Genomic DNA, 26,428 nt, shown 5'->3' with positions numbered 1-26,428 from the left:
CAGTGGGTACAGCGAGATGTAGGACACCGACAACCCTTTTGTGTACCTTTTTTCAAGGCATATCGGAAAGAGCTTTTTATACGACCAAAGAAGTATTTTATGTTACTATAGGGTAAAGAAATGTTTTGAAAAATAATTTACTTGAAAGAAAACAGTTATTAAATATGTAAAAATTTATAGGAAATTCACAAGTTACTGTCTGAATGTAAACCAAAAGAGTTTTCATAATTTCTATAGTACCGACTATTTAAAATTTATTATACTAGCTAAAATTTATCATAAAAATACACATGTTTCGATTTGAAACATCGATCGGTTAAGTAAAGACAGTTTTGCTTGTGTTTCGTCATATTACAAAACTACAGAACATCAACAACAACCTATCAGTTGTGCAAAGGCTGCTACAGTATTACAGCCGCGTACCTTGCACGCACTTGCTTGACTCATGCACTTACATTTGCAATAAGGGCTAGTACACACTAGCGCTACATTGCCAACAACATAGACAAGCTCTTAATTCTACTATTTTAAAGTAATCATACTTTTATTAACTCTCCTTCCAAAAATAGCTTGATAATATTATCTTTGTCATTTTCTATTTAATATTTTTAAATATTGCAACCCAACTCACGTTAGACGTTACCTAATACATTTTGTGTCGAAGCAAAAGCCAAGTCTATTGTTATCTCTTTTTATTCCAAAAAGAATGAGTAGGACAATAAGATGTTTTTGTAAAATGTTTCGTTAATAAAAATTCCAGATTACATTTCTCCTAGCAACCGTTGTATTGACAAATTAATCAAACGTCTTTTGAACGATTTTATGATGTGTATCAACTTTTAAAATATTAAACATGAAATTATTAAAGTTTCACTTAAGATATCACCCGCCGGGGATCACTTTGGAGTACACGAAAAAGGGAATTGTCAGGAATAAAGATATCGACCTATTGGAGTTAGATAGCAAGTAAGTCCAGACGTATTTCTGCCTTCCTCCTTCTTGTGTCTTCCGGTTGTGTTTAAGCCAACTGCTTATGTATATTTTATATGACCTTAACGTATATAACCCTAGTTATTATGAGGCCTGCACATATATGATAAGAGATTCAGAGATTTGTGTGAAGTCAACTAACCTGCATTGGGCCAGCGTAGTTTGACTATAGCCTAATCAGCCCTAACTAAGGATACGCTCTTAGCCCCTCGGTGGGAACATATAGTGAGCTGATGATGATTATTATAGTCTTTTATAAGATACAGATTCTATAACTCGTTTCAAATATTTTTTAATTCTTTCTTTGAATCTCCCGAACTCTTATTTATGCTTCTTCATTTCAGTTCAGATGTCAAGGTGATAGCAAATGAAATAAAACAGAAAGAAGTTCTAATAACAGAGGAGGTGTTGGAGCAGCTGCAACAGTGCCTGGAGACGCTCAAGAAGAGGATCGAACACGAAGGACCCGCAGGGAAGAGGTTCTACATATACAAGACATTGGTCACACATCTGTTACCTGTGACCAATGTTTCGTTTGATAGAGCGGGCAACAGGTGAATTTTAATTTTACGTCGTATAACAAATGTTTGTTAGTATGGCAAACTTTAAGAGTCATCTGTAGATCAAATGTTAACACGTTCAGGGCTACTGTTTTACCTAGGGAAATTGGCATTAGGTGTTTTAAAAATACTATAATAAACAAAGATTTATGTTATAAGACAAAACATAAAAAAATAATTTTTGATGATTAACTTTTATTACAAGAAAAACAAGCCTCTATCTACACCTCTGCAGCGCTTAAAGACGTGATAACAATTTTTAAAATTAATTTTTGTTTAGATGCATCACTGGCAGCTATGACAGGACATGCAAGATATGGGACGTGGACTCCGGCACTGAAATTAAAACTCTATCTGGACACCAGAATGTTGTTTACTCTGTGGCTTTTAATTATCCTATTTGGTAAGCTTTTCAAAGACTATAAGAAGGATGAGAGGGATGATATGTTTGAAAATGGAATTATATTTTCGGCCGTGGAAGCCTACTAAGCTAAGTTTAAGTTTGAAAGGCAAAAAATAGCGGTCTGCGTAAGATCGGTTATAGTTTGCCTTACGTAGTATAACTTTCACTTTCATTCACTGTAAATGAACTACAAAAATTCTTAAAACGTATCCGTAGAATGTCTTTTAAGGTAAATATTTTCTCAATGAAGTTAGTTCACTAGCTGCCGCACTCAGAGTTATTTGATGTCTACTTTAACAGTAGTTTAACGTAAACTTTTTCCTAGTGTTTAATTTACATCTCATTGCGGTACTAACAATTTTGAGACGGCATTTCAACGATATTAATTATATGCGCATACTTACTATATAAAACTCTCACTTCCGTATATTAAAGTAGGTAGACATAGCATTGTGTACTAACAGACGAACCTTTTTTGATAAAGGCATTCTATAAATTACCGCCTTGTTTATTATTTTTTTAACCTTGATTTAATTAATGGGATCAAATTGTATTGTTATTGTTTGTTTTCTTGATAATGAATTAACTGATAGCAAGGAAAGAATACAGGACAAGTTTTCTTTTTATTATTTTAAGTCCTTTAAAAAATAAAAAGCTTAGCTTATTAAGACCTATAGAACCTCCTTTGTATCTTACGGACTGTGAATCGAAAATGCCCCCATCGAGCTCCGGTTTCGCTTGAAAGAAACGAAATATCACGATTAATTCTATTGAATTATTATATTAGACCGCATGAAGATTGTTTTTAGAATAGTGAAAGTAGACTGTTCTTCATTTACTATTTTGAAAACGTTGCGTTTGTCTTTATGCATCTTTTGATGAAGTTGTTACCGGTTTATTCGTAAAACAATTTAAATTAACTAAATAATTTTACATTTGAATTTAGAATATTTTCTAACGATATCAATGGTCGACAGTGACATGGTGGTGACCGGTTCGTTTGACAAATCGGCCAAGGTGTGGTCTGCAGCGAGTGGCCAGTGCGTGGCCACGCTGTGGGGCCATAGCGGCGAGGTGGTGGCCGCGCAGTTCGCGCCCAAAGCACACAAAGTGGCCACCGCTTCTATGGACCGTACCGCTAAACTATATGACGTAGTAACAGGTGACAGAGAGGAAAATTTTACAATAGATAGTTTTTTTTTCCAATATTGTTTTTGAAATAGATTTATTGAGCCAAGAGTGTTGAGATGATAGTAGATGTTTTTCAGGTGCGGAACTACATACATACGTAGGTCACAAGGCCGAGGTGATAGCTCTACAGTTCGATCAGAATGATTGTCAGAGCATTGTCACAGGATCCTTTGACGGAACAATCTGCTTGTGGGATACCAGAGTCAAAGAGTAAGATACTACTTAAGAATGAAACAGGAAGCCCCTACTTATAAGATCATAATAATTATCTGCATACGACATTTTGCTGGTAATAAAGTTTAAGGAGTTAAATAATACGAACGGATACAGGTTTGGTATTAAAATTTGAAAATACTATACGTGCGGGAGTCGTTTATTAAGTTTGATATTATTACGCCTCTATACGCCTACTCTTTTTCATGACCTTTAACACAATCTTTTCCTTAATGACATCACTACCAAATGATTCACTGACATGTTACTGATGCATTGTTGTCGTTGTCCAGCTGCGTGGCGGTGTTGCGCGGGCATTGCGCGGAAGTGTCCGGTGTGCAGTACAGCTGGGATAGCTCACTACTCGCCTCAGCCTCGCTGGACGGCAGCGCGCGGCTGTGGGATGTCCGCCAGCGGAACTGTGTCGCCACGCTCACCACGCCCGGCGCTGAGGTATCTACCAATAGTAAACACTGACGCCAAAGCAATACTGCTTACAGGTTTGTATTTAGCACGCTTCTGACGTACGATATTCATTCATTTGTTTACAATGTTGTAAGAACGGTAGATTCTTTAGTTGTTCGTAGTTAACAGAATACACTTTTTTGTCATTTGACGGGTATAACAGGCCAGTTGTACCCTTAGGTGTTGGACGTGAGCTTCGACTGGGCAGGTCGACGACTGGCCACGGCGGGCAGTGATGGGGCAGCGCGCGTGTACGAGGCGCGCGCCGACTGCCGCTCGCTCGCACACATGCAGGGTCACAGCGAGGAGGTCTCCAAGGTATGCAGATACATGACGTGACCATGTGTCCACCCTTTATTAAGAAATGGGCCAAGAAAATAAAATTATGATTGCAGTCTCGTTTCTCAAAGTAAGACTTTGTTTATTGTTTTTTTTATTGACATTAAAACGGGTTTTCTGATTGCCATTTCCCAAGAAAAAAAGTTTCGCAGCCGGTAGGATTCGAACCTACGCTCCCAGAGGGAATCTGATTTCGAGTCAGACGCCTTAACCACTCGGCCACGACTGCTTGCACCCCTATGACGTAATGTAAATAGGTTACAATTTTAAAGGTTTTGGGGCCTTTATAAAAATTAAACTTTTTTCGTAATACCAAATACTTAGGTATGCTTCAGTCCTGCCGGCGGGAGTCTTCTGACCGCGTCCGCAGACAAGACAGCCAGGATCTGGAACTCGAACACCGGGAACTGTTTACAAGTAACCATTTTTAAATAATTTGTATTTAAAACTATAATCAATGCTTCGTTAACATTTGCCAACTTCAGTTTTTTTTTTAATTAATACATAAAAACTGTGAATTTTCTTTAGGAAACATGAAAAATTCGAGTTCAATAATGTTAGCACAGTTCCAAATGTTGACTCATTTGTCGACATACAAATAATGACAAATGTGTCGTTTTAATAGTTAGGAACTAGTGCATAACAAATTGTAACTATACATACATGGTGTCGGCATAGATTTTACATGTATGTAAATAGGAACTTCGCTCGTCGTCCGCTCATCCGTGGCAGCGAACTCAACCTAAACAAATACATACTCACCTATGTAATAAACGCAATCTACTGTTATTTTATGTACTCTACAACAATTTTGAAACGCAATTGATGTGACTTTGACCACATATTCGCGTAATTTCTGGCCATAATTACCACTTTCTTTTTTTGGTTGCATTGAAATGGCCCCGAAATTACTAAACTAATTTGAAAATCATCCAAAACTTAGCACTATCAGGGCTGTCATATAAGCTAAATAATTGCGAAAGTATCTTTTTAAATACATATTGACATCTCTTTCTTTCGCTTTAATATAATAGAGACAATAATATGTTAACACAAGGTTCACTACAGTGGAAACTTAAAATTTTTAGGTGCTGTCAGGACACCAGAGCGAGATATTTTCGTGTGCCTTTTCGTATGCTGGCGACACTATAGTCACTGCCTCCAAGGATAACAGCTGCAGGATCTGGCGGTGACTGGACTGGTGGCTGACCCTTGGTCATTACGGAAAATAATGTTTATTAAATATTCATGTAAAAATGACGGGATTTCTATAAAATAAAAAGATTTATGTGTATTATGTATTATATTGTATTTATATTATTATTATTTTTTGTGTTTTCAAGCTAATTATTAATTAATATACTAGTGGTTATAATTAAAAAAAAGGAATCGATGGCATAATGTTTTTATATTTGTATAAATTTAATTAATAATATAATTAAATTGATGTGTGAATAAAATCAATTCTTTTTACCGTTCATTTAAATAAAATAATCTTCTTGTTAATCTTAATAAAATTGTCATGAAAATGTCAAATAATAAATATGTAAGTTTATTAGCATGTAAGAGTTATTAGAGATGTAACACGTTGTTGATAGAAATTACACCAAGAGTGCAATGTTTCCAGTTGATCAAATTCAATAAAACTAAAATTAAGAATTTAGAACATTTTGCTTTTTATACACTAATTATTACAGTTCGTTCAATTCAATTTCAGATTTATGCTTAGACCATTTAACAACTTAGTATCGTCAAGTACTAATGAATATTCGATTCAAAAAATCTGAGTTCCAATGATGCGCCGGAGTCGCTCAGTGCGCAGACTTCCCGCGGGAGGGCGGCGGGACGCGCCGGGTCAAATGTACCCTGATAACCGATACAAGTACATTCGCGTACAAACGTCAAATGCCATAAATATTAATCTTAAAATAACATTTTACCAAGCTGTGTCACAATGAAATCGAACTTTAAACATACTTAACGATAGTTTCAAGTTGAATTAGACATAAAAACAAAAGTAATAAAATACATAGACTAGTTTTAGAACCTACAAGTATGTTATAATCCTAGTAAATACGCTTAACGTATTATCTACATCTGATGTATTGTTTACACTTGTTATTAAGTGAATAACGAATTTTGTACACGACTGTACATATTACATAAACGAGTTAGCACTTGGTCGGCTTCAGATTGCTCATTATCACTTAACGTGCGGACGCGAGCGGACGTCAGTTATCGCGGTACAGTCACACACAATGCGACACGCAACTTACATTCTAGTGCTCTTCTTGGGCACTGTAGCTGCATATCATAATGAAACGAAGGAGTTCGTCGTACCTCTAGATCATTTCGGCTTTCAACGCAATGAGACATTCAAAATAAGGTACATCGAAAGCGATCAATACTGGAACAGGGGAAATGGACCAATATTCTTCTACACCGGGAATGAGGTAAGATTTTATTTAATGCAACATATTTTAATAACATACAGAAGATAAAGAAATGAAGAAGAAATATTAGATGAGTAGGACATTAATCATTTTATATAGCTTTTGATCACGCTAATCAAAACATTTGTATCGTTTTATTTTGTCCAGAATAAAAGGGCACTGTTGTTAAAAGTGTTTACAGCAAATAGTTTAGACTTGCGATCACAGATCAACATATTAAAATCATACCAGAAAACATATTATGTACCTTAAAATATTTAACTATCAACAGTAGATATATACTAATACATAACACAGAAGGTATTAACCTTTTATCAGTAACATTTGTTTAATACAAAGTAGAAACACAAGTGTAAATAAACATTAAATACAAATTATGACTTTAGATATGTTGCTTACAGATTTTAAAGGAAATCATTAGTCAAAACATCTAGATAGCGACGGTTATACCTCCACTCTTTTACTTGTCTTCCTGTTAACTATGTCTCGGTGTTCGTACATTTCTTTTCAGTAGATCATTTAACTATTTATTTGTTTTATCCTTTAGCAGATGTATTAAAATTGGTTCTGTAACAGGGTCAAATCGAGTCATTTGCCAAGCACACCGGCTTCATGTGGGAAATAGCGAGAGAATTTGAAGCCAAAATTATCTTTGCAGAACACAGGTTAATATTATATTTATAGCGGTATTTTGTGTAACTAATATGAGAATTTTAACGTTTGATAAAATTCAGGTACTACGGCAAGTCAATGCCGTTCGGAGACAAGTCATTGGACAACGAGCATATTGGCTACCTAACCTCAGCTCAGGCCCTCGCAGACTACGCTCAGCTGGTCAACTTCCTTCAAGGCGGCAAAAACTTAAAGCCCAAATATCCTGTCATCGCTTTTGGTGGTAAGTGTTCTAAACTATAGCTTTTGTACATAAACATTTTAGTACATTAAAATTGAGTCAATTACTTGTATATTTTCCTTAAAAATGAATATTTCTAGTAAATACTGCATTAGTACGCTTGCTATTAAAAAAATAACTTGCATACCATATTTGCAATTTGAATTCGTAGTAAATAAGTAACGAATATAAGTATGATATATTTTTTATTGATAACGCGGAATTACCTCATTGGCCTTGAGATTGACATCATTCGGATGCACGATTCTTTGTCCGTAAAATTATGTTCAATAATTTTAAAAGAAAGACTTCGCTGTAAAGAGATCTTACGTTATTAAAAAAAAACAATCAATTCTACAGCATTCTGGAAGTCTACTGTACAGAATGTTAAACTCGATTTTTTTTAAATCTATCTCCAGGTTCGTATGGGGGCATGTTGGCTGCGTATTTCCGTATCAAGTACCCTCACCTAGTGCAAGGTGCTATCGCAGCCTCGGCACCGGTCCACATGTTCTCCGGCATGGTGCCCTGCGAGGTCTTCCACAGGATTGTCACATCCAGCTTCAATGTCGCCAGCAAAGTCTGTAGGGATAATATAAGACAATCGTGGAGTGTACTGAGGTAGCTCATTTTTTAACATCTTTCTACGCTGTTTCTAAGTTTACTTTTCGATTGTCATATTCCTTGTATGTAAAAGAATAAGCTATTATTTATTATTGGAGGCTTAAGTAGATACTTTAACATTTAATACTGTTTCATTTGGTACCCTTTCAGAACTTTCGTAGCGAACAAAACGAACGCGGATTGGCTGAAGAAGGAATGGAACTTGTGCGTAGCGGTGAATGACACCAAGGAAGATGTACAGGACCTGATCGACTACCTACAGGGGATGTACGACACCCTCGCCATGGTCAACTACCCCTTCGCCTCTGATTTTCTCCTACCCTTACCCGCCAATCCCGTGCGATCCGTTTGCCAGTATCTAAGCGAGAAACTAACCGGACAAAAACTTCTAGAGGTAATTTCCTACACTCTTCTTTTTTCTCTTAAAATTACCTAAAAACTCAAGGAAATGGTCATATTCTAAAATAATTATGTATACCATAGCAGATACGTAAAAAACCCTTAATTAAACTAGATAAATAATTGTTAATAATTTACAGGGTATTGGCAAAGTGTTGCAAGTATACACAAACTACAATGGCAAAGGTGAATGCGTTAACTACAAAAGTACAGATTATGGCAACCTCAATGCCACCGGCTGGGACTACCAGGTAATAATAAATATATATCCAATTTATTTTACAATACTAAACCTTATACTAAACGTTAGTAAACAGCTGTTAGAAATCTAAATCTTACTAGTATAGTAAATGCGAATGTTGGGATGGATGTTTATTAGTAGATATCTCCGGAACGGCTGCGTGGATTTCGCTGAAATTTGACATATCACAGATATAGAACATATAATAGTTTGGGAGAACACATATTAATAAAGTTTTTTTTAATTCCACAGTTAGTGATTAATATTTGAAATAAAAATGATAAATAAATACTGTTTCTTTACATCAGGCTTGTACTGAGATGGTGATGCCGATGTGTACGAACGGTGTCGACGACATGTTCGAGCCGATGCCCTGGAACTTCACCGAGTTCTCCGAGGAGTGCCACAAGAAGTACAAAGTGTATCCGCGCCCCGAAGCCGCCTGGCTGCAGTACGGCGGTGACCGCCTTCAGGCCGCGTCTAACATCATCTTTAGTAACGGCCTCTTGGATCCTTGGGCTGGAGGTGATGCTTAAGCTTTTATAAAGTATTGCGACTGGCAATTCTTCTGAATAAATTGACAATATGAATTGAACCAACGAATTGGGGAGTTTATGAACCACTGACCTCTATACATAAACAGGCTATAAACCACACTATTTTGCGCCTATTTAGTTTTTGCTATTTTGGTGCTGATGTTTGCCCATGGGTTGCTGGTGGTAGTGAAGATTAAAATTAATAACAGATAGAATTAACCGTCCATCAACGGTAAGAAGAGAATTTTATTTTCACCGGCGCTATTTTTTTTCAGGTGGCCTACTCAGCAGTATAAGTGATACGATCAAAGCGGTAGTGATGATTGACACTGCTCATCATCTCGACTTGATGCCTCAAAATTCCGACGATCCAGAGTCCGTTAAAATGGCGCGCCAGGAGCACAAACGTAATATAGAACAATGGATACGGAATTTCAGACTTAACAACGCTTAATGAATAATAAATAAATAGTTTAATTAGTTTAAATCGTTTTAATGAAGTTACTACAATTTCAACATTGCATTTTATTGTCCCATTGTATGTTTGTGATGTATGTATGAACGTTATTTATTTTGGGCCATGTCTAACCAAGATATGAATACAATCTTAGTGAACCAAAAAAGTAGCAGCCCACAGCAAGAAGCACAGACTTCTTTAAAACTTGTTTAAATATCAAATATTTACTAAAGCCAATTTTAAGATAAATAAAACCAAAATAACTTGTATGAAGAATATGTTTTATTATTTGAAATCAATAGAGGAAAAATAAAAATGTTTTTTTTAACTATCAACGGTTTCTATAAGTCATATTTGGTTGCGATTGTCAATGTCAATGTCAGTTGTCAGTGTCATTGTGAATATCACAAAATATCAACAAAAACAATGGAGGTGGAAGTGAATAATACTGTAGAATTTTCAAATACCGATATAAAACCCAGTATATTTTGTAAATATTGTCTGAATCCTGAAAACAAACAAGATAATCCGGGGCTGAGATGTGAGAATTGCAACAGTTTCGTCCACTTAACCTGCTTACGCCGGCCGGGAACGCCAGGCGACTTTGCATGCGATGTATTCTTTGAATTTGTTTGTGCTGAATGTTCAGGAAATAACGAAGAGGTTTTTGAAAGAAAAAGATTTCAATGGTACGATTTTATATAAAAAGACACTGGCTGGGTTTGATCTACATTTGCTATATATGTAACCAACAAATAGTGTAGACAAAAACACTCTTAAAAAGAGTAAATACACGCATTGAAACGTAAAAATGTAGTCATGAAAGACATCTCACATTATAAATGTGAGATATGGGGTTTTTAATATAGCTATTGATAAAACCTATTTGTTTTAGGGTGAATGTGTTGCTGCTCACCCTTCATCACCTCAGTATACAGTCGTACGGCATCAGTAACAATGGTTTCTTCCACTACAAAACACATATCTGCTCCTTCATTGACAGAAACTGGGTTCTATTGTTCGGAACACATTTGTAAGTGAATATTGTTTATATAAAAAAGTCTTGACAGAAATATGGACAAACAACAATGTGATTCTATAAGGGTTCCATTCTTTCCTTTCGAGGCACGGAACCCTAAAAAATATGTTCAAAGAAATTATGATTCTACGCCTATAATGTTAAAAACATTCATACTTATTGAAAAAAAAGATCAGTTTTAATAAAAATGATTGAAGGTTTGAATAATGAAAAACACTTGTATTAAAGTTAAAAGGCACTTTATTATTTCAATCTTTCTTACTTATTTTGCAATTGTAGCAAACAAAAGAAGAGTTGGGTTGGTACAATAGCTGGAGCCCTATCAGTGTATAACAATACATTCTTCATGTCGGGTTCTGTTGCACTGGGAGAGACGGGCTGGTGGCGTCTGTTGCATTCCTTCTCACCAGCTGTAGCTGCACATATAAGTATGAACATAACAGCACTATATCAAGTCTTGTATATCTTAATATTATGTATTAGCTGTTGCATGCAACTCCGTCCACAAGGAAATGTTATTTACTAGTATTTAATATTATTGACTTAAATATATTTATGTATGTTTGTATGCATTACAGATCTGGAGCTATCTAAAGAGAAAATCAAGGGACGACCACGGAATTACTTGAATGTTGATAAAAGACTTTTTTTCACCAAAGCTGCTGAATTAGGTATGTAATATAATAAAAATATTCAGACTTCATGATAAAATATAGCAGAAACATGACATATCTGTTAAGCGCTGTTTACATTATTCCAGTCCAATGATTAAAATCACCTTTGTGTGCAATTGGACATATGTAAATAACACAGAGCAGTGCCCTTTGACAACTGTACTGGTAAAATGTAAGATGGGTGATCAAAAATGTAGATTCCTAAACGCCATGTAACTTTCTTATAACAAAAAAAATATCAAATTTTACAACCATGTATTGCCAGTTGTTTTGATGTCAATATAACCAGTATTTTATGAGTTTTATTTGTTTTCAGGCTATAAGGATTTAATAAAGGACATAGGTGACCAGCCTCCGTGTAAGAAGATGCGCTTGGACTCCGAGTGTGAGCCCTCCACCAGCCAGGAATTTGCCTATGATGTCGAGTAATATATAATTTTAGTCAACATTTAAAACTGAAAATTAAATTATTAACAAATTATTTTCGTCCCAATGTTAATCAGCAACATGTTTAGCAGGGAGGAAGTTGTTGAAGATGTGACCACAGAGGGGCAAGATATTTGTCTGAACTCCGAAGATGCCTTATATCTGGGCTACCCCTACGATACCGTAAGACCCCAGATTAGCCAGGTATTGTCGGACTTCTAACTATAATCTAAGCATTTAAATGTTCAGTCCAAACCAGTTACAACGAACAAAATATACCTACAGCTATAGAAACCTTATAGCAGTTTAATTCAGTAATACAAATATTGGTCAACGGTCTCTTAAGAAGTTGTTAAAAAAAATCTGTGTAATTATTTTTGTTAACCAGAGCGATACTTCAAGCATCCACTCGCTGCAGCAGTCGGGGCACAACTACGACTCTGACTCGCGCAGCTCCCCACAACACCTCGAGCCCCCCACCTCTGACGACTACGAGGACAGGACGCGTCCAGAACTCAAGAAACCTCCCAACGAAAAGACCAAGAAACAAGAAGAGGCACCGATCCTAAGAAGAGAATCTCTCTTCTCCACACAACTCAACTCCATAGACATGCCGTGGTTGGAGCCGGACCCCCCGCCGGCGCCCGACCTGGTGGAGGTATCGGAGTACGAGGAGATCCAACTGCTGAAGCGAGTCGAGAACCTTATTCCTAAGGTCAAGGATTCAAACAAGAAAGCCCATTTACACAGGTTCAGAGCGAAGCTGGCTCTCAGGAGACTGAAGAGACATAAGCATCTGCCCATCTTTGACCTTGACAAGTATGTTTTAAATTAATATTTTAAAAATATAATAAAAACTTAATAATGTTATTTTGTCTGCGTTGTCTAGAACGGCGCGTTTGCTGCGCGGCTACATAGCTGACGATCCCAAAGTTTTAATGAACGCCGAGAGAATTTTAGATCGCTTCCAGAGATCGGTGAGTAATTGTTTTTTTTTAATTTGAATAATCATTTTACAATTAAACACTTATAGGTGGTAATTTATAGTACTTGCTGGACAACCTGAGCGGCACGGTGGCGAGCCAGCAGCGCGGGGCGGCGCTGGTGTCGCGGTGGGAGGCGGCACCCTTCCGCTCCGCCTACTCGGGCACGTTACTCCGCCCCTACATTCGCCGCGACACCAGCGCCCGCCCGCTCTGGCTGCGGCTTACCGATGAACTACTCACCAGAACACATCGGTACGTAGAAACAACTAACTTGATGCCGTGTAAGAGTCTGGGAGATGGTATGAAGTGTTGTGTGCGTGTGTGTACAGTGGGGAGGTGGGGTACGTGCCGCGAGCGCCGGCCAGCCTGGACTATTGCTACGTTCGCCCGCAGCACATCGCGCCTGTCAACGCGCTGCTCGCACAGTTCTTCTGGCCCGGCATCGATAGTCAGTAACACACATGTTTTTTTTTTTAATATTCATTTTACTAATATTATAAATGCGGATCATATCGTATGCGTATCTTCAGAACGGTTCCATGGATCACGCTGAATTTTGGCATAGATGTAGAACATATTCTGGTAGAACACATAACCTACTAAGTTTAATGTTGGTATAGCAGACAGTCAGTATGTATAAATGTATTTGGTGTGTGTGTGTGTCAGTGACGGAGGCGCTGCAGCACCCTGAGTTCAGCTGCGTGGTGACGTACCGCCGGCTGGTGGTGGGCTGCGCCTTCCTGGTGCCGGACGCGGGACACAACGAGGCATACATCTCCTTCATACTGACGCGCCCCGAGTGGAGGAACGCCAAGATTGCCACCTTCATGTTGTATCATCTCTTACAGGTAGAACTGTTATTTGACATTCAATTTAAATCAAACAAGGATATCTGAACTGGTCAGTGGCAATTCTATAACATAACATAAAAAATGACAAAAGAAAAACATGACATGACAGTACAGATTAACTTGTAAAATTTCTTCACGTTGATAGAGGGCGCTAGTGAGCTGACATAATTTAGTTTGACTTATACACAACGGTTCCGATAGCCTTGTCAGTCTATATGTCGGAACTCTTAGTTGGTTATTGGTCCTTTAGCGTTGGTGTAGTATGTAGATTGCTCAAAATAATATTTTACTTTATATCTTAAAGTTGCTGATATAACTTTCATGTCAAGAACAAGAAGATGAACACATTTCATACTTTTTTTTTATCTTAAAGAGAACTTGTCAGCCGAGTCGCAGATATGGATGTGTTAATGTTAAAAATGTTCAGCAATTTAATTGCTATTTATTTTTCTAGACTTGTACGGGCAAAGATGTAACTTTGCATGTCTCGCCGACCAACCCTGCTATTTTCCTCTACCAGAAGTTTGGTTTTAAGGTGAGTTATTGTTATATGGCGGATATATATCTTGCAAAACTAAGTTAGAGTCGTGTGAGTTTTCACTGCAGAAATAAAATAAAAAAATAGTGTTATCTCAGTTTTCTCTAAGAATACAATAGAGATAGCAATAAGAAATATGTAAGAGGTTTTGACATATGGATATACTTATATAGACAGATTAAAATTAAAAAAATATCAAAAAATTTATTCTAATTACATATCGCAGTTTTTCTTATAAATTAAAGTTCATTATTTTCACCACATTTCATACAGTTATTTATTTACTGGAGGCATATTAATAAAGCCTTCCTGCATAAGATAGTCATATATTTTCCTAGTTTTATTTACATCAATCTTTAAAATCCTACGAGCATCAAGTAGCCTAAGAAAGCCTAACTTATTGTTCTCTGATATAAGTTGACCTTTGATGTCCAAGTAGTTTGTAGGCAACAGTCTCAAGTTAGAACATAACGTCTTTTCACTGTCTAATAAAAGATGACAACACGGAAGACCAACAATATCCAATGGCATAGACATTCTCTTCATCTTTTTATCTTTGATTCCATATTGTTTTGATTTAATTGGAGATTGACTCTGAGACTCAAATCTATTTTGCATAACCATCGTAAGATACTTCTGTTCCTTAAATGCTAAAGTATTCTCCACTTTCAGTTGCTGATAAAGCTTTGCTGAGTAAAACGTTTTTATACCGTTCTTCCGATAATCACTGAGCCGGAATATTTTTTGCAATAACTCATCTTCAAGACTCAATGATTCCATGAATGCATCAAACTGCATACCAGTCATGAACTGCATAAATGAGACTAGTTTTTCAGTCTTTGCTCTCATTAATGTGTCGTCAAATCTTTTTAACCATGAAACTACTCTATTTAACACAATTAAGCCATGGTTTTTTATAATATTATATCGCCTATGTCTTTCTATCAGCCTTGTGTTAAATGCCTTCACTAAGCCCACTTTCAGGGCATCCATAAGTTCTTCATCTTCATCATCTGAGTAGTCATCTTCAATATTAAATATATTTTCCGCATTATGATCATAACTAAGTTCGAATTCTGATCTGTATGCGTTATAACCTGCTAGATGCTGGTCGGACTGGTTATTTCGTGGTGGATTTACACAAACCTGTAAATTATACAAGTATGGAGTTATTGGTTTGGGAAATAAGGATTGTTCTGTTTCAGGAAGCAACTTTAACTCTTTGTATTGTACATTTTCTATGTAATATTTTTTATAATGTTCATGACATTCTAATTTTGATCTTGTATGGACAACTTTTGACACTTCTTCCCAGTTACCAAAGCCATGTGTTGATATTGCTGATAGTAATTTGCACTCCTCTTTAGCCGACCAATTGCAGTTGTCGAAAAGGGGGAAATCATTCCTTCGCACTGCATACTTGTGGCAATTTTTATGTTCGCGTATTTCCTGACCGGCGGCAAAACAAGACGTACACAAATTAGTCTCGCATTCACAACACTCAATGTATGGTTCGTGCGCGACCTCACTGCACGTATCGCACTTCACTTGTAATATATCAATGGACATGTTGCAGGTCGAGGAGTTGATACAAGATTTCTACGAGAAATACTACGACATCGATTACAAAGGATGCCGGCACGCGCTATTTTTAAGACTAGTCAGATAAATATACACTATCAATACTGTATTTTATTTGTTCTTCCCCTTTGAACTTTCTTAATATTATTTAATTTTCAATATACATTTTAAATTGTTTAAATAAAACAATGTTTTCATTTTAATATATGACATGTGACAATAAATGTCAACTTGATAGGACAATTGGCATTGGCAACCAGCTGACGGAAAACATATCATTGTCATATACAATAAACCAAAAAATACCAATATTGTCGATGGAAATTTCAGAAAATTATTTGAAATAAAAGATTTGTTACATATATATATTAAATTTATTCAGCAATCCATGTAATTATTTGGTTTAACGATGCACATAAATTATTTCTTACCAATGGTATAAATCATATTTCGCTTTCATCTAGTGCAAAATCGGTCGAAAAGATGGCGCTTTACTCAAATTTATACCTTTGTATGAAAACTTCATTCCTTTTTATACATGAATATAAATACATAAATTTACAAACATAGATATGTATTTATTTAATACCTATAATATTAGCTAATATCGTTTTTCTGAAATAGGACACGCCACAGATACAATACAGATCACGGGAGTCACCAGGGGGTAAGGAGGTGCAGTTGCCATTGAATCGGAAAATGTATTAAATTTACATGCATAGCCTCTAGACCTAGCCTACATTATCGACTGGCGACACCATTATGCAGATGCAACCTACTGAACTAAAAGTAAATTTGGCAGTAGGCCTAAACTTGGTTTGTTAATTAACACTACAAGAGAGTAGAGTAACAGTACAAATTAGGGTTCGTTTCTCCGTAGTTTCTTGCTCTGTTTTCTATTTCCGGACTCTAAATTCAAAAATAAACTCTGTTTATAGTAAACCACAACACGAACTGTTATAAAAAATGCGTAAATATTTAAGAATTCAAAATCACAAAGCCTTAATTTAATAAAGAATTGTTTAAAAGTATAATAAATAATAAAAAAAACTTCCGAATAAGCACTTGATCTTTTACGAATAGAACCACGGTCTAGAAAAACACGTGAATGCCGCGGTGTAGCGCCTGACCCACATCCAGTTCTATCGCGCTCACGTGTATGCCTCTAATAAATTAATTACTTAGCATTATATATTTTCGATCAGAAATGCAAACTATACAATAAACAGTGTATATAATATACACATTATACTACAAAGTGTACAATATACGAATACGAATTGTACAATTAACGAAGCACAGTGTAGGTACATGACAGCAGAATTCTTGATCAAAGGCATTCAATTCTTACGGTTGTAACTGTGACTTTGGAAGCATATTCGTGAGAATAGTTACTATCATTTCTTATTAATTGTAAACAAATCAAGTATTAAATAAATGTAGAAACGTATGGAATATACTAAAGTACCCATAATATAGACATTTTCGCACCATACGTCGCACGTCCGCAATAAACTACAGTATGTTTAAAAATTAAAAATATTAATGTTTGATTTCAATTAATTTTGCTACTTCTTGTATAATGTTTGTTGGATTATTTGACTTAAGATTTAAATATTATCATTTTAAAAATTAAACCTCACTTTAAAACTTTTTTTTGATAAAAGTAATAAGGACGGAAATGAATAAGTAAAAGCTGCTGGAAATTCATCATTCTGCATAGGAAGTTTTTATTTTAATTAAAATAATATTCCATAAATATTGTGAGCTATTAATTAAAAAAATACGTAAAACTTCATTGGTAAAGAGTAATTTTCGTTTGTTGCCTTGGGTCTTTCAATAAACTTCATGATAAAAATTATATAGCAGTGGAAATGAGAACGTACTGTATTTACACACGATATGCTGAAGTCATGAACCCATTATTATTATTGAACAAGCAAATTTATATGTATCTCTGTCTAATACATAAAAGCTTTCGTTGGAAAGGGCTTCTTTTATCTCACTCGCACGTCCAGTGAAGGCCCCAGAATGTTCTAGACGTTTTAATGTATATATTTTGGCGCGACAGCAGCGCTGCGTTTCATTCAGTTGTGAAGTAGATAGTGTGAAGTTGTGAATTGTGTTGTGTGTGAAATTTTGAGCTTTTCATCTAGTTATTTCTGGATTTTGATTGAAAGTGTAATTGTAAGTATCTTAAATTTTTCTCTTTATATCCATGTTTAATTTCTATTTTAATTATGGTATTTTCTAAAAAAAAAATGAAGTTTCTAGATGTAGAGTAGGGTTGCGCGGATCATCGCTTTACGTCTCCTAAAAAGGTGTCAGACGTATAGAGGCTAACATTGATTATTTCTTTGTTGCAGGTCGATTCAATAAAATGGGTAAAGATTACTACAAAATGTTAGGCCTTACTAAAGGCGCCACTGACGACGAAATAAAAAAGGCGTACCGTAAGTTGGCACTCAAATACCATCCGGACAAGAACAAAGCGCCTGGCGCTGAGGAGAGATTCAAGGAAGTTGCGGAGGCGTACGAAGTGTTATCAGATAAGAAGAAGAGAGAAATCTATGATGCGCACGGGGAGGCAGGCTTGAAAGGTGGCATGGGCGGTCAAAACGGACCGGGCGTCGGCCAGTCGTATTCATATACGTTCCATGGAGATCCGAGAGCTACATTTGCACAGTTCTTCGGCTCTGCGAGTCCGTTCCAAGCGTTCTTCGACCTCAACGGTGGCGGCGGGGGTACGACGATGTTCTTCGACCGGGACATGGACGTCGACATGGATCCGTTCGCAAACATGGGCATGGGACAGACGCGGTCCGGCGGTCCCGGTGGTGCATTCCGTAGCCACAGTTTCAACTTCCATGGTTCACCTAATAGGAAGGAAAAAACCCAGGATCCACCGATCGAGCATGATCTATACGTGTCGTTGGAGGACATCGCCCGTGGTTGCGTTAAGAAGATGAAGATCTCCCGCCGCGTTATCCAGGCCGATGGCACGTCGAAGAAAGAAGACAAGGTGTTGACGATACACGTGAAGCCCGGCTGGAAGGCAGGCACTAAAATCACTTTCCAAAAAGAAGGGGACCAAGGCAGGAATAAGATTCCAGCTGACATTGTGTTCATCATCCGAGACAAGCCTAACCCATTGTTCAAGAGAGAAGGCAGTGATATCAGATATACAGCTAAAGTCTCATTGAAACAGGTAAGCATATAATAAGTATACTTCAGTATTACTATTTTGATAATTTACAAGTCATACTCATTATCAATATTTGTTTATAAACAAAAGTATATCTGTAGTGTAAAATTAAACTTTTCTCTAAATATACAAGCTTATCCATATATTATGTAATCATTATGTATTGTAAGATACCTAATAGTATTGTTTTTTTTGTTTGCAGGCTCTTTGTGGCACAATCATTGAAGTACCAACAATGACAGGTGAGAAGTTAACTGTGAACTTGCAAGGAGAGGTTGTCAAGCCCCACACTGTGAAACGGTTTCCAGGATATGGCCTACCGTTCCCCAAGGAGCCTACGAGGAAGGGGGATCTGCTAGTTGCATTTGACATCAAATTCCCAGACAGATTAAGTTCAGGTGTGAAAGAAATACTCATGGACACTCTACCAAACTAAATTGGTTGTACTAAATCTGTTGGATGTATAAGAACTATTTAAGTGTATAATGTGAGTTCTGGTGACTCCATGTTTTGCGGAGGTCATCACCGGTATGCTCAAATGTTATGACGGCTCATTCCTGCATGGATGACTAGATGATCCGTAGCAGGAAACATCATACTCATTTTAACTTAAGTTTGTATTCTTGCTTCCAGTCGGGGTCTAGTCCTGTGACATTATTTATTAAAAGCTTTTTATTATGAAACATTTGAAGCTATATGTTAAAGGTACTTAGGACCCTGACAAAGTAGTCTGTGTTTGCTAGAAGTCAGAAGCTGATTGATGGAGTAACTTACGATTTTGTGGCTGGTATGGTATAATGTTTGCCTGTGTGTCTCCCTGTGCGTTGTAGTACGGAGGGACTTGTGTGTCTGTGACATTGTTGTGTGCATATTTAATTTGATGACTTGTAAATATTTTCCATTTTGTACATAATTTGATTAATGGAACAGTGATTGTAAGTTTTAAGTTTCAAGGCTCATTGACTATTGAGCTATTGGACATTATCAGGTCTCAGCGTCAATATTGTGACAAACTTTCCATAATAGTTCCATAGAGAATAGGTCTAGAAACTAAGAACTGACAATTGCATTTAATTGGTTTTTGAAATAAGATTTTGATAGGATTTAAATTTCATTTCAAAGACTGTAACATTAATGATTAATTACTGTAGCGACATTTCAAAATCAACTTATTACTTATAATTGCTGTTAATATAACTAATAAAAATATTTGGAATTATCACTTTCTTTTATTCCTTGTCTCCTTTCCAAACAGTATCCAGTCGAACTGATTGCATTGCAATAATGCATAAATATTTATAGGAACTAAAAGATTCATTGCCACTTGGCAAAATATGAGAATTCAAGGGTGAGGAGTGGAACATGGTTTTTGGTATATAGGTATAGTATATAAACAGCTGCAGAGAGTCGGGCGTCACGTCAGTTGGCACGACCGTCGCAGTGGACCTTGGCTGCTGGAATAGTATGGAGCCATTAAAACAGCGTTTTACTCTTTAAAATTTCATTGCATAAGAGCAGCTTATATGATAATAAGCTACACATAAAAATAATTATTTGCACACACCTTGTAGTTAATTTATGTAAGTTTATTCCTAACAACATAAAAGCGGAAATAGGTAACCTGTATTATAAATATTTTACATTACAATAAAGTACGTATTTATTTTTACCATTAAAAATTTCTCATTTCTTCATACACTCATAAATATACTTTTTTTCCAACAAACTATTGATTACTTTAGTTTATAGTTATAGATTACTCGGTTCAGTGTATCTTTTCCGCTGTAGTCGGGGCCTGAGGTGGAGGCGCGCGCAGTGCCCGCGTCATGGGTAAAAATATCCGAGGCGCCCGCCAACGCGTCTCGCAGAGTTATACAACACCATCAATTATTATCTACTTTTATCTGCATTTTATATGAAAAGAACATCATCTACTCCTAACCTAACTAGTACTAGGCAATTAATAAGATAATTATATCGGTAAGCAACACTATTTTATTTATTACACCGCAAATAAACGAGGTAGACAAAAAAGATAAAAAGTCACTTGGGAAGATTTTACTGTTACCTAACTAATCCGTAGTATAAAGGTCGGTAAGGTCGCTAGAGACGGCATGTCTTTTAGTTTTCCATAAACAGGAAGATTTCCTATTAGCAAATATTAGAAAACAAAAATGTTTATCACATACACACCTGGCTGGCTGCGAAATGCGAACAGCGATTTCCAAAGCAAACCGTTGTTATTTCAAATTCTAATTATTTTTGGTAATTTTGACGTTTTTTGTTAATTCGCGTGAAAAACTATTAATGCTTGGGTGTAAATTTAAAATTTCCTTTTTAGATTCCTCTCTATGATTTAGACTCGAAGACTAAAGTCGAACTTACTAAAATTAACTAGCCTTAGCGTATATAATTTCCGTTGTGTGAGTGACCGTTCCATTTTAATATAACCTAATTTAGAAACAGACAAACAGGGTCAATAAACTTTAGTGCGCTAAAACTATTTTTGTTTAGAATTGAAACTTAGAAATAAAAGAAAATTGGCCGACAATGAATTGTAAAATTTGTATTTGAAGTGACATTATCCTAAAGGTTAAGTTGCAGACATGGAATCACGAGGTTATTTGTTCGAATCTCGACCTGTAACATAGCACAAAAAAGGGTATTATATCGTACCTACGTGTTTAGTACCTTAGGCGAATATTAGTGAATATGTGGTTCTTTGAACTCGCAATTACAAATTCGTCTATCACGCCTCCGAGCACAATGACACGGTTACAATGTGAGTAATTATTTTAAACAGAATAAGTACTTGTATTTATTTGCTGTTCCAATACAAAGATATACCAAACAATGTGTCTTACAGCCACACTCATACGCACATTAATTGTGGTAACGAAATATTACTAACATTAAAAATGCGAATGAATCTTGCTGTAATTTGGAATAGATGTAGAACATAACCTATAAGAATACATAAGCTAATAATTAAGTTTTTTTTTAATGCGCGCCGATAGAATCACGGGCGACATGTATATTTATTTTTCAAATGCTCTTGTTCTGTATTTTTAAGGAATAGTAATAGAAATATTTATAAATATTGTTATTTATTTTGAAAGGGGGCGTGTTGCAGGTCAACAGGGACGGTCGGGAGACGAGTTCTAATAATAAATAACCTCGTTTGTTCCGTCTGCGTCACATTCATGTCCAACAAAAGATTTGTCTTATACTGAAGTTTCATGACCGTATTTAGATAATATTGGACTAACTATATGACATTCTTTAATAGAGATAATCGTAGGTTATCTTAAAAATTAAAAAAATGAAATTATAAATTGTTTTTATCTTTCTTCTTCGTCTTAAAAGACGATCAAGTAACATAAGGTATAACATCGTTTTCCAATGTAAAAAGGTTTCAATAAATATAAATCATCATTCATTTAGGTGTTTATTGCGTACTAATAAAAACATTATCGTTGTAAATTGTGAGGTAAATGTCATTTGACATGACAGTATAGATACGTCGGAACAAATTATTGTCACAAGTCACAACCTTCTGCCAGCTTGTATGGATATATCCGCATTAGTATCAGAGGTGACATGAAGGTACCTGATCGATCTCACCTGACACCACTTCTATAACTGGAGTAATAAGATGCCCATGCCTTTATCGATGTCACCGAACCGTTTTGAATTCAATCAAATTCTTATCGGACTAAACTGTCAGATAATTGAAACAAATGATTACAGATTATATATGACTAACGATTATAAAGCAATTAAAATCGTTTTTAAATAAATATTTTTTTTCGACAGTTTAAGAGTTGACGAGAAATGCGATACTGTATCTGTACATCATAATTAGCTGACAGTTTTAATTTTCCTAGTCAGTTTATAAAATATCAATGTTCATTATCGCTCGGTGACAAGTTCTGTTTCCAGTAGCACGGATTGATGAATGTCTTCTTCCGGCATCTTCCAGCACAGAGGAAGAGATTTGTAAACCAAATTTAATAATGTAGTCGTTGTATTTTATATGATTTTACCTTATAATCCACTGCAATTACGTAAGTTTAAGGCTTCTAAATTCAAGGCCACAGGTTCAAAACCGGCGTTTGACTAAATTGTTAACCTTTTCGAAAGCTAAAAGTAAAGTAATTCAAAAAGAAAAAAAAACATTTTTTCAACCAGTAACATACTAACGTCAAGTCATTAAAACCTTTGTTGTATTATATAATTACTAGCTGTCGCCCGCGACTCCATCCGCAGGGATATAAAAAACTTAATAAATAGCCTATGTCTCTTCCAGACTACGTTCTACATCTATGCCAAATTTCAGCGAGAGCCGTTGAACCGTTCTGCATCCATCCATCCATCTAAACATTCGCATTTATAACATAAGTAAAGTAAAGTAATTAGTAATTATTTTATTTATATGAAATTAAATTTTCCGGGCGTATTGGCTAACATAACCTCAGTGGGAGCTGGGAGTTATTGATCCAGACTAGGCGTCCGGGCCAGGAGCACAATGCGCAAGCGCGAACAAAGAACTATATACCTAATGGACACACTTAAGCTCGATTGAAAAGCTATCTATTTTATTTTAATTCTACGTTGTTTTAAATAATAGTAGCTTAACATTTTTAACTAGTTTAAATAGTTTAAGCACTTAAAAATAATTTCTAATTCAATAAATTTACTTTAGTTTATTTGTCTTAATCCCTATGGAAATTAATTTGTTTGACATTAAACATGAATTCAAATGTTAAAGGTATTATTTGTAAACCGTAAACAGAAGTTACTTATCGATAAGAATTGTTTAAATTAAATTAAAATAATGCGCTTAAATGAAAAAAAGTGCGAGTACATTATGCATCGAACATTCCAGAACTTTCTATGGTAGGTCGCGGAATGCGTCTCGTTCTACCACATTCGAGAAGCGCGTTCAAGAAGTGTTGCCGCACTCGTTGCAACTCCCGAGACAAGTTGCCCCACGGCTATTAAGGCATAAATAACTTATTAGACGAATTATTATTTTTTTATCAATTATTATTTGAAATTTTACTTTACCTTTATTTTGTAGGATCTAAATGTTCAGGAAACTGATTATAGTAATTAATAATATTATTTTTATTTTATTTTATTAATAAGCAAGTCAATATATTTTTATGTTTTAACAAATGAGCTAAGGTTTGTTTTTAAGATTTTTTTAAAGAATCAATTTCCATTTTAGTTTTATTTTTTTGAAAGACTTGATCCTTTCAAAATAATTTAAATATTACCCTAAAAATAGGTAAATTTCTAAATCTGCAGGCAATCCACGCAAGCATAACTGTAAGTACACGTGCTTCTTCAAGTCACGTGTCAGCAAAACGTGACGCGCGAAAGAAGCTACATGAAACGTCTGTCATAAGACAATATAAACCGACTAATTTAAAAATACACAAAATCTGTTGGAATATTGAAATTTTGTCGTATCTTTTCAATTAATGTGGTTTACCATTGAAAACGTTGCAATTTATTCAGTGACTAATTTAAGAAGTCGTCCGTAAAGAATAACTTGGATAGTAGTGCCTCACTTTGCATTTTGCTCGACTTATAGGACGATCAACAGAAGATTACTATTTCGAAAGCGGCAGTTATAGACCGAGAACGTTTTCCGGCCCGATGGGCTAAACTAACGCCACTAGCGCCACCCTATTATTGTCAAAAGAGTGTATCAAGATCAAGATCTTTGTTGTACTGTAGGTGTAATTGTTTCTTTTATGGTATATTTTGTGAAAGAGTTACCCGCGATAGCTGCGCATCTGTCACCGAGTCAGATATCCTTGTTTGACTATATTCAAGAGCGTCACTTTAAGATGCGACCGTTAAAGTTGTTTATTTTTGCGGTCAAGGCGAGCTTTATGTTATTAATATTTGCTTATTTTATAAAAACATTTGCCACATTTTAAATATATCTTCATCTTATTGTAATTGCAGGGAAATGAAAAAATATTAACATTCAGTGGTTCTTTTAAGACCAAGTTAGTCCGTTTGTAAACCGATGAAGTCCTCACGGGGTTAGTGAGATAACCAGTTTTAACGCTTTGCTTTATGATCTAGTTTTCAGATTTTTTAAAATAACATTCATAAGATAATAATGGCCAGTAATATTAATGATTCATATATACAAATAACTTACCGATAAAGGAAACTTACTGTATTAACGTAATTAAAATATGTAAACAAATAATTGGATTTAAAAATAAATGAATATTTTTTTATATTTTTAAGTGACTGCAAAAGCTACAATAACAATACCTTTTTTATAAAAAAAAAACGACTGGTTTAAGAAAACTTACTTTTTTTATTACGATATAACTAAAAGGTTAACTGTCGTACTTTAAAATAAATTTGAAAATAAATCTACACTAAGATTCTCCCTTAGTGACCAATTAACGTTTCCAAGGGAAGTAACGGCAAGAATCGAGTCCCAGAAAGTCTTGTTACCAATTTAATTCGTCGAACGCAAAAATCATTTCACGGAAGCCATTTACCGTGACTTTCATGACTAAAATCCCCGTTTAAATTATGTTGTTTTTGGTCTCAGAAACCCACAGATGTCTGCTAGTGTGTTATATATGGTTTAATAATCTGGATTTGAGCTCTTCCACGCGTATATCGGAGCTGTTATGTGGAAGAACTTAGTATTCTATTGTTTGTCTGAGCTAAATATAGCTGCGATGATCGTAGCTTGCACTACACTGCTAGTATTCTGATTACATCGAAACATGACTATGAGGAAATAGTTAATGTAATTATCAAACTCTGATGTAAACATGGGCATAAGTACGTATTATAAACTGGTTGTAGGCAGGATAAATCTAGTCAAACTTATTCGTACTTGAAAAAAAAGTGTGGCAAAAAAAAGAAAAGGTTAATACTTATTTACTTATTTTGATAATAGATGGCGTTCTGTAGCATTTTGCGTTATAAAATTGAAACGTTGACATTACAATTTGAAAGTTGGTCCAGTATTTTATCGGATACATTTTGTTTCTGTTTATATTATACATTATGTTGCTTGTATGTTAGTATGTTTATATCCAATAGTACAATAGTCAACATGGAAATTCAACAGATTGCAATTTTTACTATTCACGTGTTTTGTTCACACTTATCGTTTTATTTACTACAGATAACATTAAAATGCGTCTTAATATGTAAATATTATAGCATTAATTATGTAAACATTAGGTAAATAATAGCTTAATGTTATTATTTGGTAATCATTGTTAATTCAGTGAGGATTGAGGTAGGCATTTCTCTAATTATACCTTTTTACTTTGAATTTATCAGTACTAATATCAGCTTTAGTAGGAA

General features: G+C 35.4%; 5 protein-coding genes and 1 non-coding gene across 7 annotated transcripts; 4 read left to right on the top strand and 2 right to left on the bottom strand.

Moving 5' to 3' along the window:
- Nucleotides 1-811: 811 nt before the first annotated feature.
- Nucleotides 812-5,461, top strand: LOC106124175 (dynein assembly factor with WDR repeat domains 1). The gene is made up of 9 exons (XM_013320646.1): nucleotides 812-966; nucleotides 1,335-1,544; nucleotides 1,831-1,953; nucleotides 2,931-3,115; nucleotides 3,222-3,354; nucleotides 3,651-3,810; nucleotides 4,003-4,140; nucleotides 4,486-4,578; nucleotides 5,250-5,461. The coding sequence occupies exons 1-9, from the start codon at nucleotides 854-856 to the stop codon at nucleotides 5,352-5,354; spliced, it is 1,260 nt and encodes a 419-aa protein (XP_013176100.1). The 5' UTR covers nucleotides 812-853; the 3' UTR covers nucleotides 5,355-5,461.
- TRNAS-CGA (transfer RNA serine (anticodon CGA)) lies at nucleotides 4,309-4,390 on the bottom strand. The gene has a single exon. It is a non-coding gene; the product is annotated as a tRNA-Ser (tRNA).
- An 888-nt stretch (nucleotides 5,462-6,349) lies between the features above and the next one.
- Nucleotides 6,350-9,822, top strand: LOC106123941 (lysosomal Pro-X carboxypeptidase). The gene is made up of 8 exons (XM_013320357.1): nucleotides 6,350-6,614; nucleotides 7,191-7,279; nucleotides 7,349-7,509; nucleotides 7,926-8,127; nucleotides 8,281-8,524; nucleotides 8,670-8,780; nucleotides 9,079-9,295; nucleotides 9,582-9,822. Exons 1-8 carry the CDS (start codon nucleotides 6,420-6,422, stop codon nucleotides 9,758-9,760), a joined length of 1,398 nt encoding a protein of 465 aa, XP_013175811.1. The 5' UTR covers nucleotides 6,350-6,419; the 3' UTR covers nucleotides 9,761-9,822.
- A 353-nt stretch (nucleotides 9,823-10,175) lies between these two features.
- Atac2 (Ada2a-containing complex component 2) lies at nucleotides 10,176-15,965 on the top strand. 2 transcript variants are annotated; one of them, XM_013321725.1, is made up of 13 exons: nucleotides 10,176-10,452; nucleotides 10,659-10,796; nucleotides 11,082-11,230; nucleotides 11,381-11,473; nucleotides 11,793-11,901; nucleotides 11,995-12,106; nucleotides 12,291-12,721; nucleotides 12,792-12,879; nucleotides 12,950-13,140; nucleotides 13,218-13,336; nucleotides 13,555-13,736; nucleotides 14,194-14,274; nucleotides 15,854-15,965. In XM_013321725.1, exons 1-13 carry the CDS (start codon nucleotides 10,190-10,192, stop codon nucleotides 15,944-15,946), a joined length of 2,049 nt encoding a protein of 682 aa, XP_013177179.1. In that variant the 5' UTR covers nucleotides 10,176-10,189; the 3' UTR covers nucleotides 15,947-15,965. The 2 variants fall into 2 exon arrangements, with proteins under 2 accessions (XP_013177179.1, XP_013177178.1); XM_013321724.1 differs by having other exon boundaries at nucleotides 11,992-12,106.
- Ada2a (Transcriptional adapter 2A) lies at nucleotides 14,500-15,871 on the bottom strand. Its single transcript, XM_013321727.1, has one exon. It carries the CDS (start codon nucleotides 15,844-15,846, stop codon nucleotides 14,551-14,553), a length of 1,296 nt encoding a protein of 431 aa, XP_013177181.1. The 5' UTR covers nucleotides 15,847-15,871; the 3' UTR covers nucleotides 14,500-14,550.
- Nucleotides 15,966-17,926: 1,961 nt separating the features above from the next.
- DnaJ-5 (DnaJ (Hsp40) homolog 5) lies at nucleotides 17,927-20,282 on the top strand. Its single transcript, XM_013321677.1, has 3 exons — nucleotides 17,927-18,045; nucleotides 18,225-19,066; nucleotides 19,266-20,282. The coding sequence occupies exons 2-3, from the start codon at nucleotides 18,239-18,241 to the stop codon at nucleotides 19,497-19,499; spliced, it is 1,062 nt and encodes a 353-aa protein (XP_013177131.1). The 5' UTR covers nucleotides 17,927-18,045; nucleotides 18,225-18,238; the 3' UTR covers nucleotides 19,500-20,282.
- The last annotated feature ends 6,146 nt before the right edge of the window (nucleotides 20,283-26,428 follow it).

Source organism: Papilio xuthus, unplaced genomic scaffold (assembly GCF_000836235.2).
Source record: "Papilio xuthus unplaced genomic scaffold, Pxut_1.1 DF825946.1, whole genome shotgun sequence".
NCBI lineage: Eukaryota > Metazoa > Arthropoda > Insecta > Lepidoptera > Papilionidae > Papilio > Papilio xuthus.
Note: the sequence above shows the minus strand (reverse complement) of the source record. Positions and strands in the feature narration are given on the sequence as shown.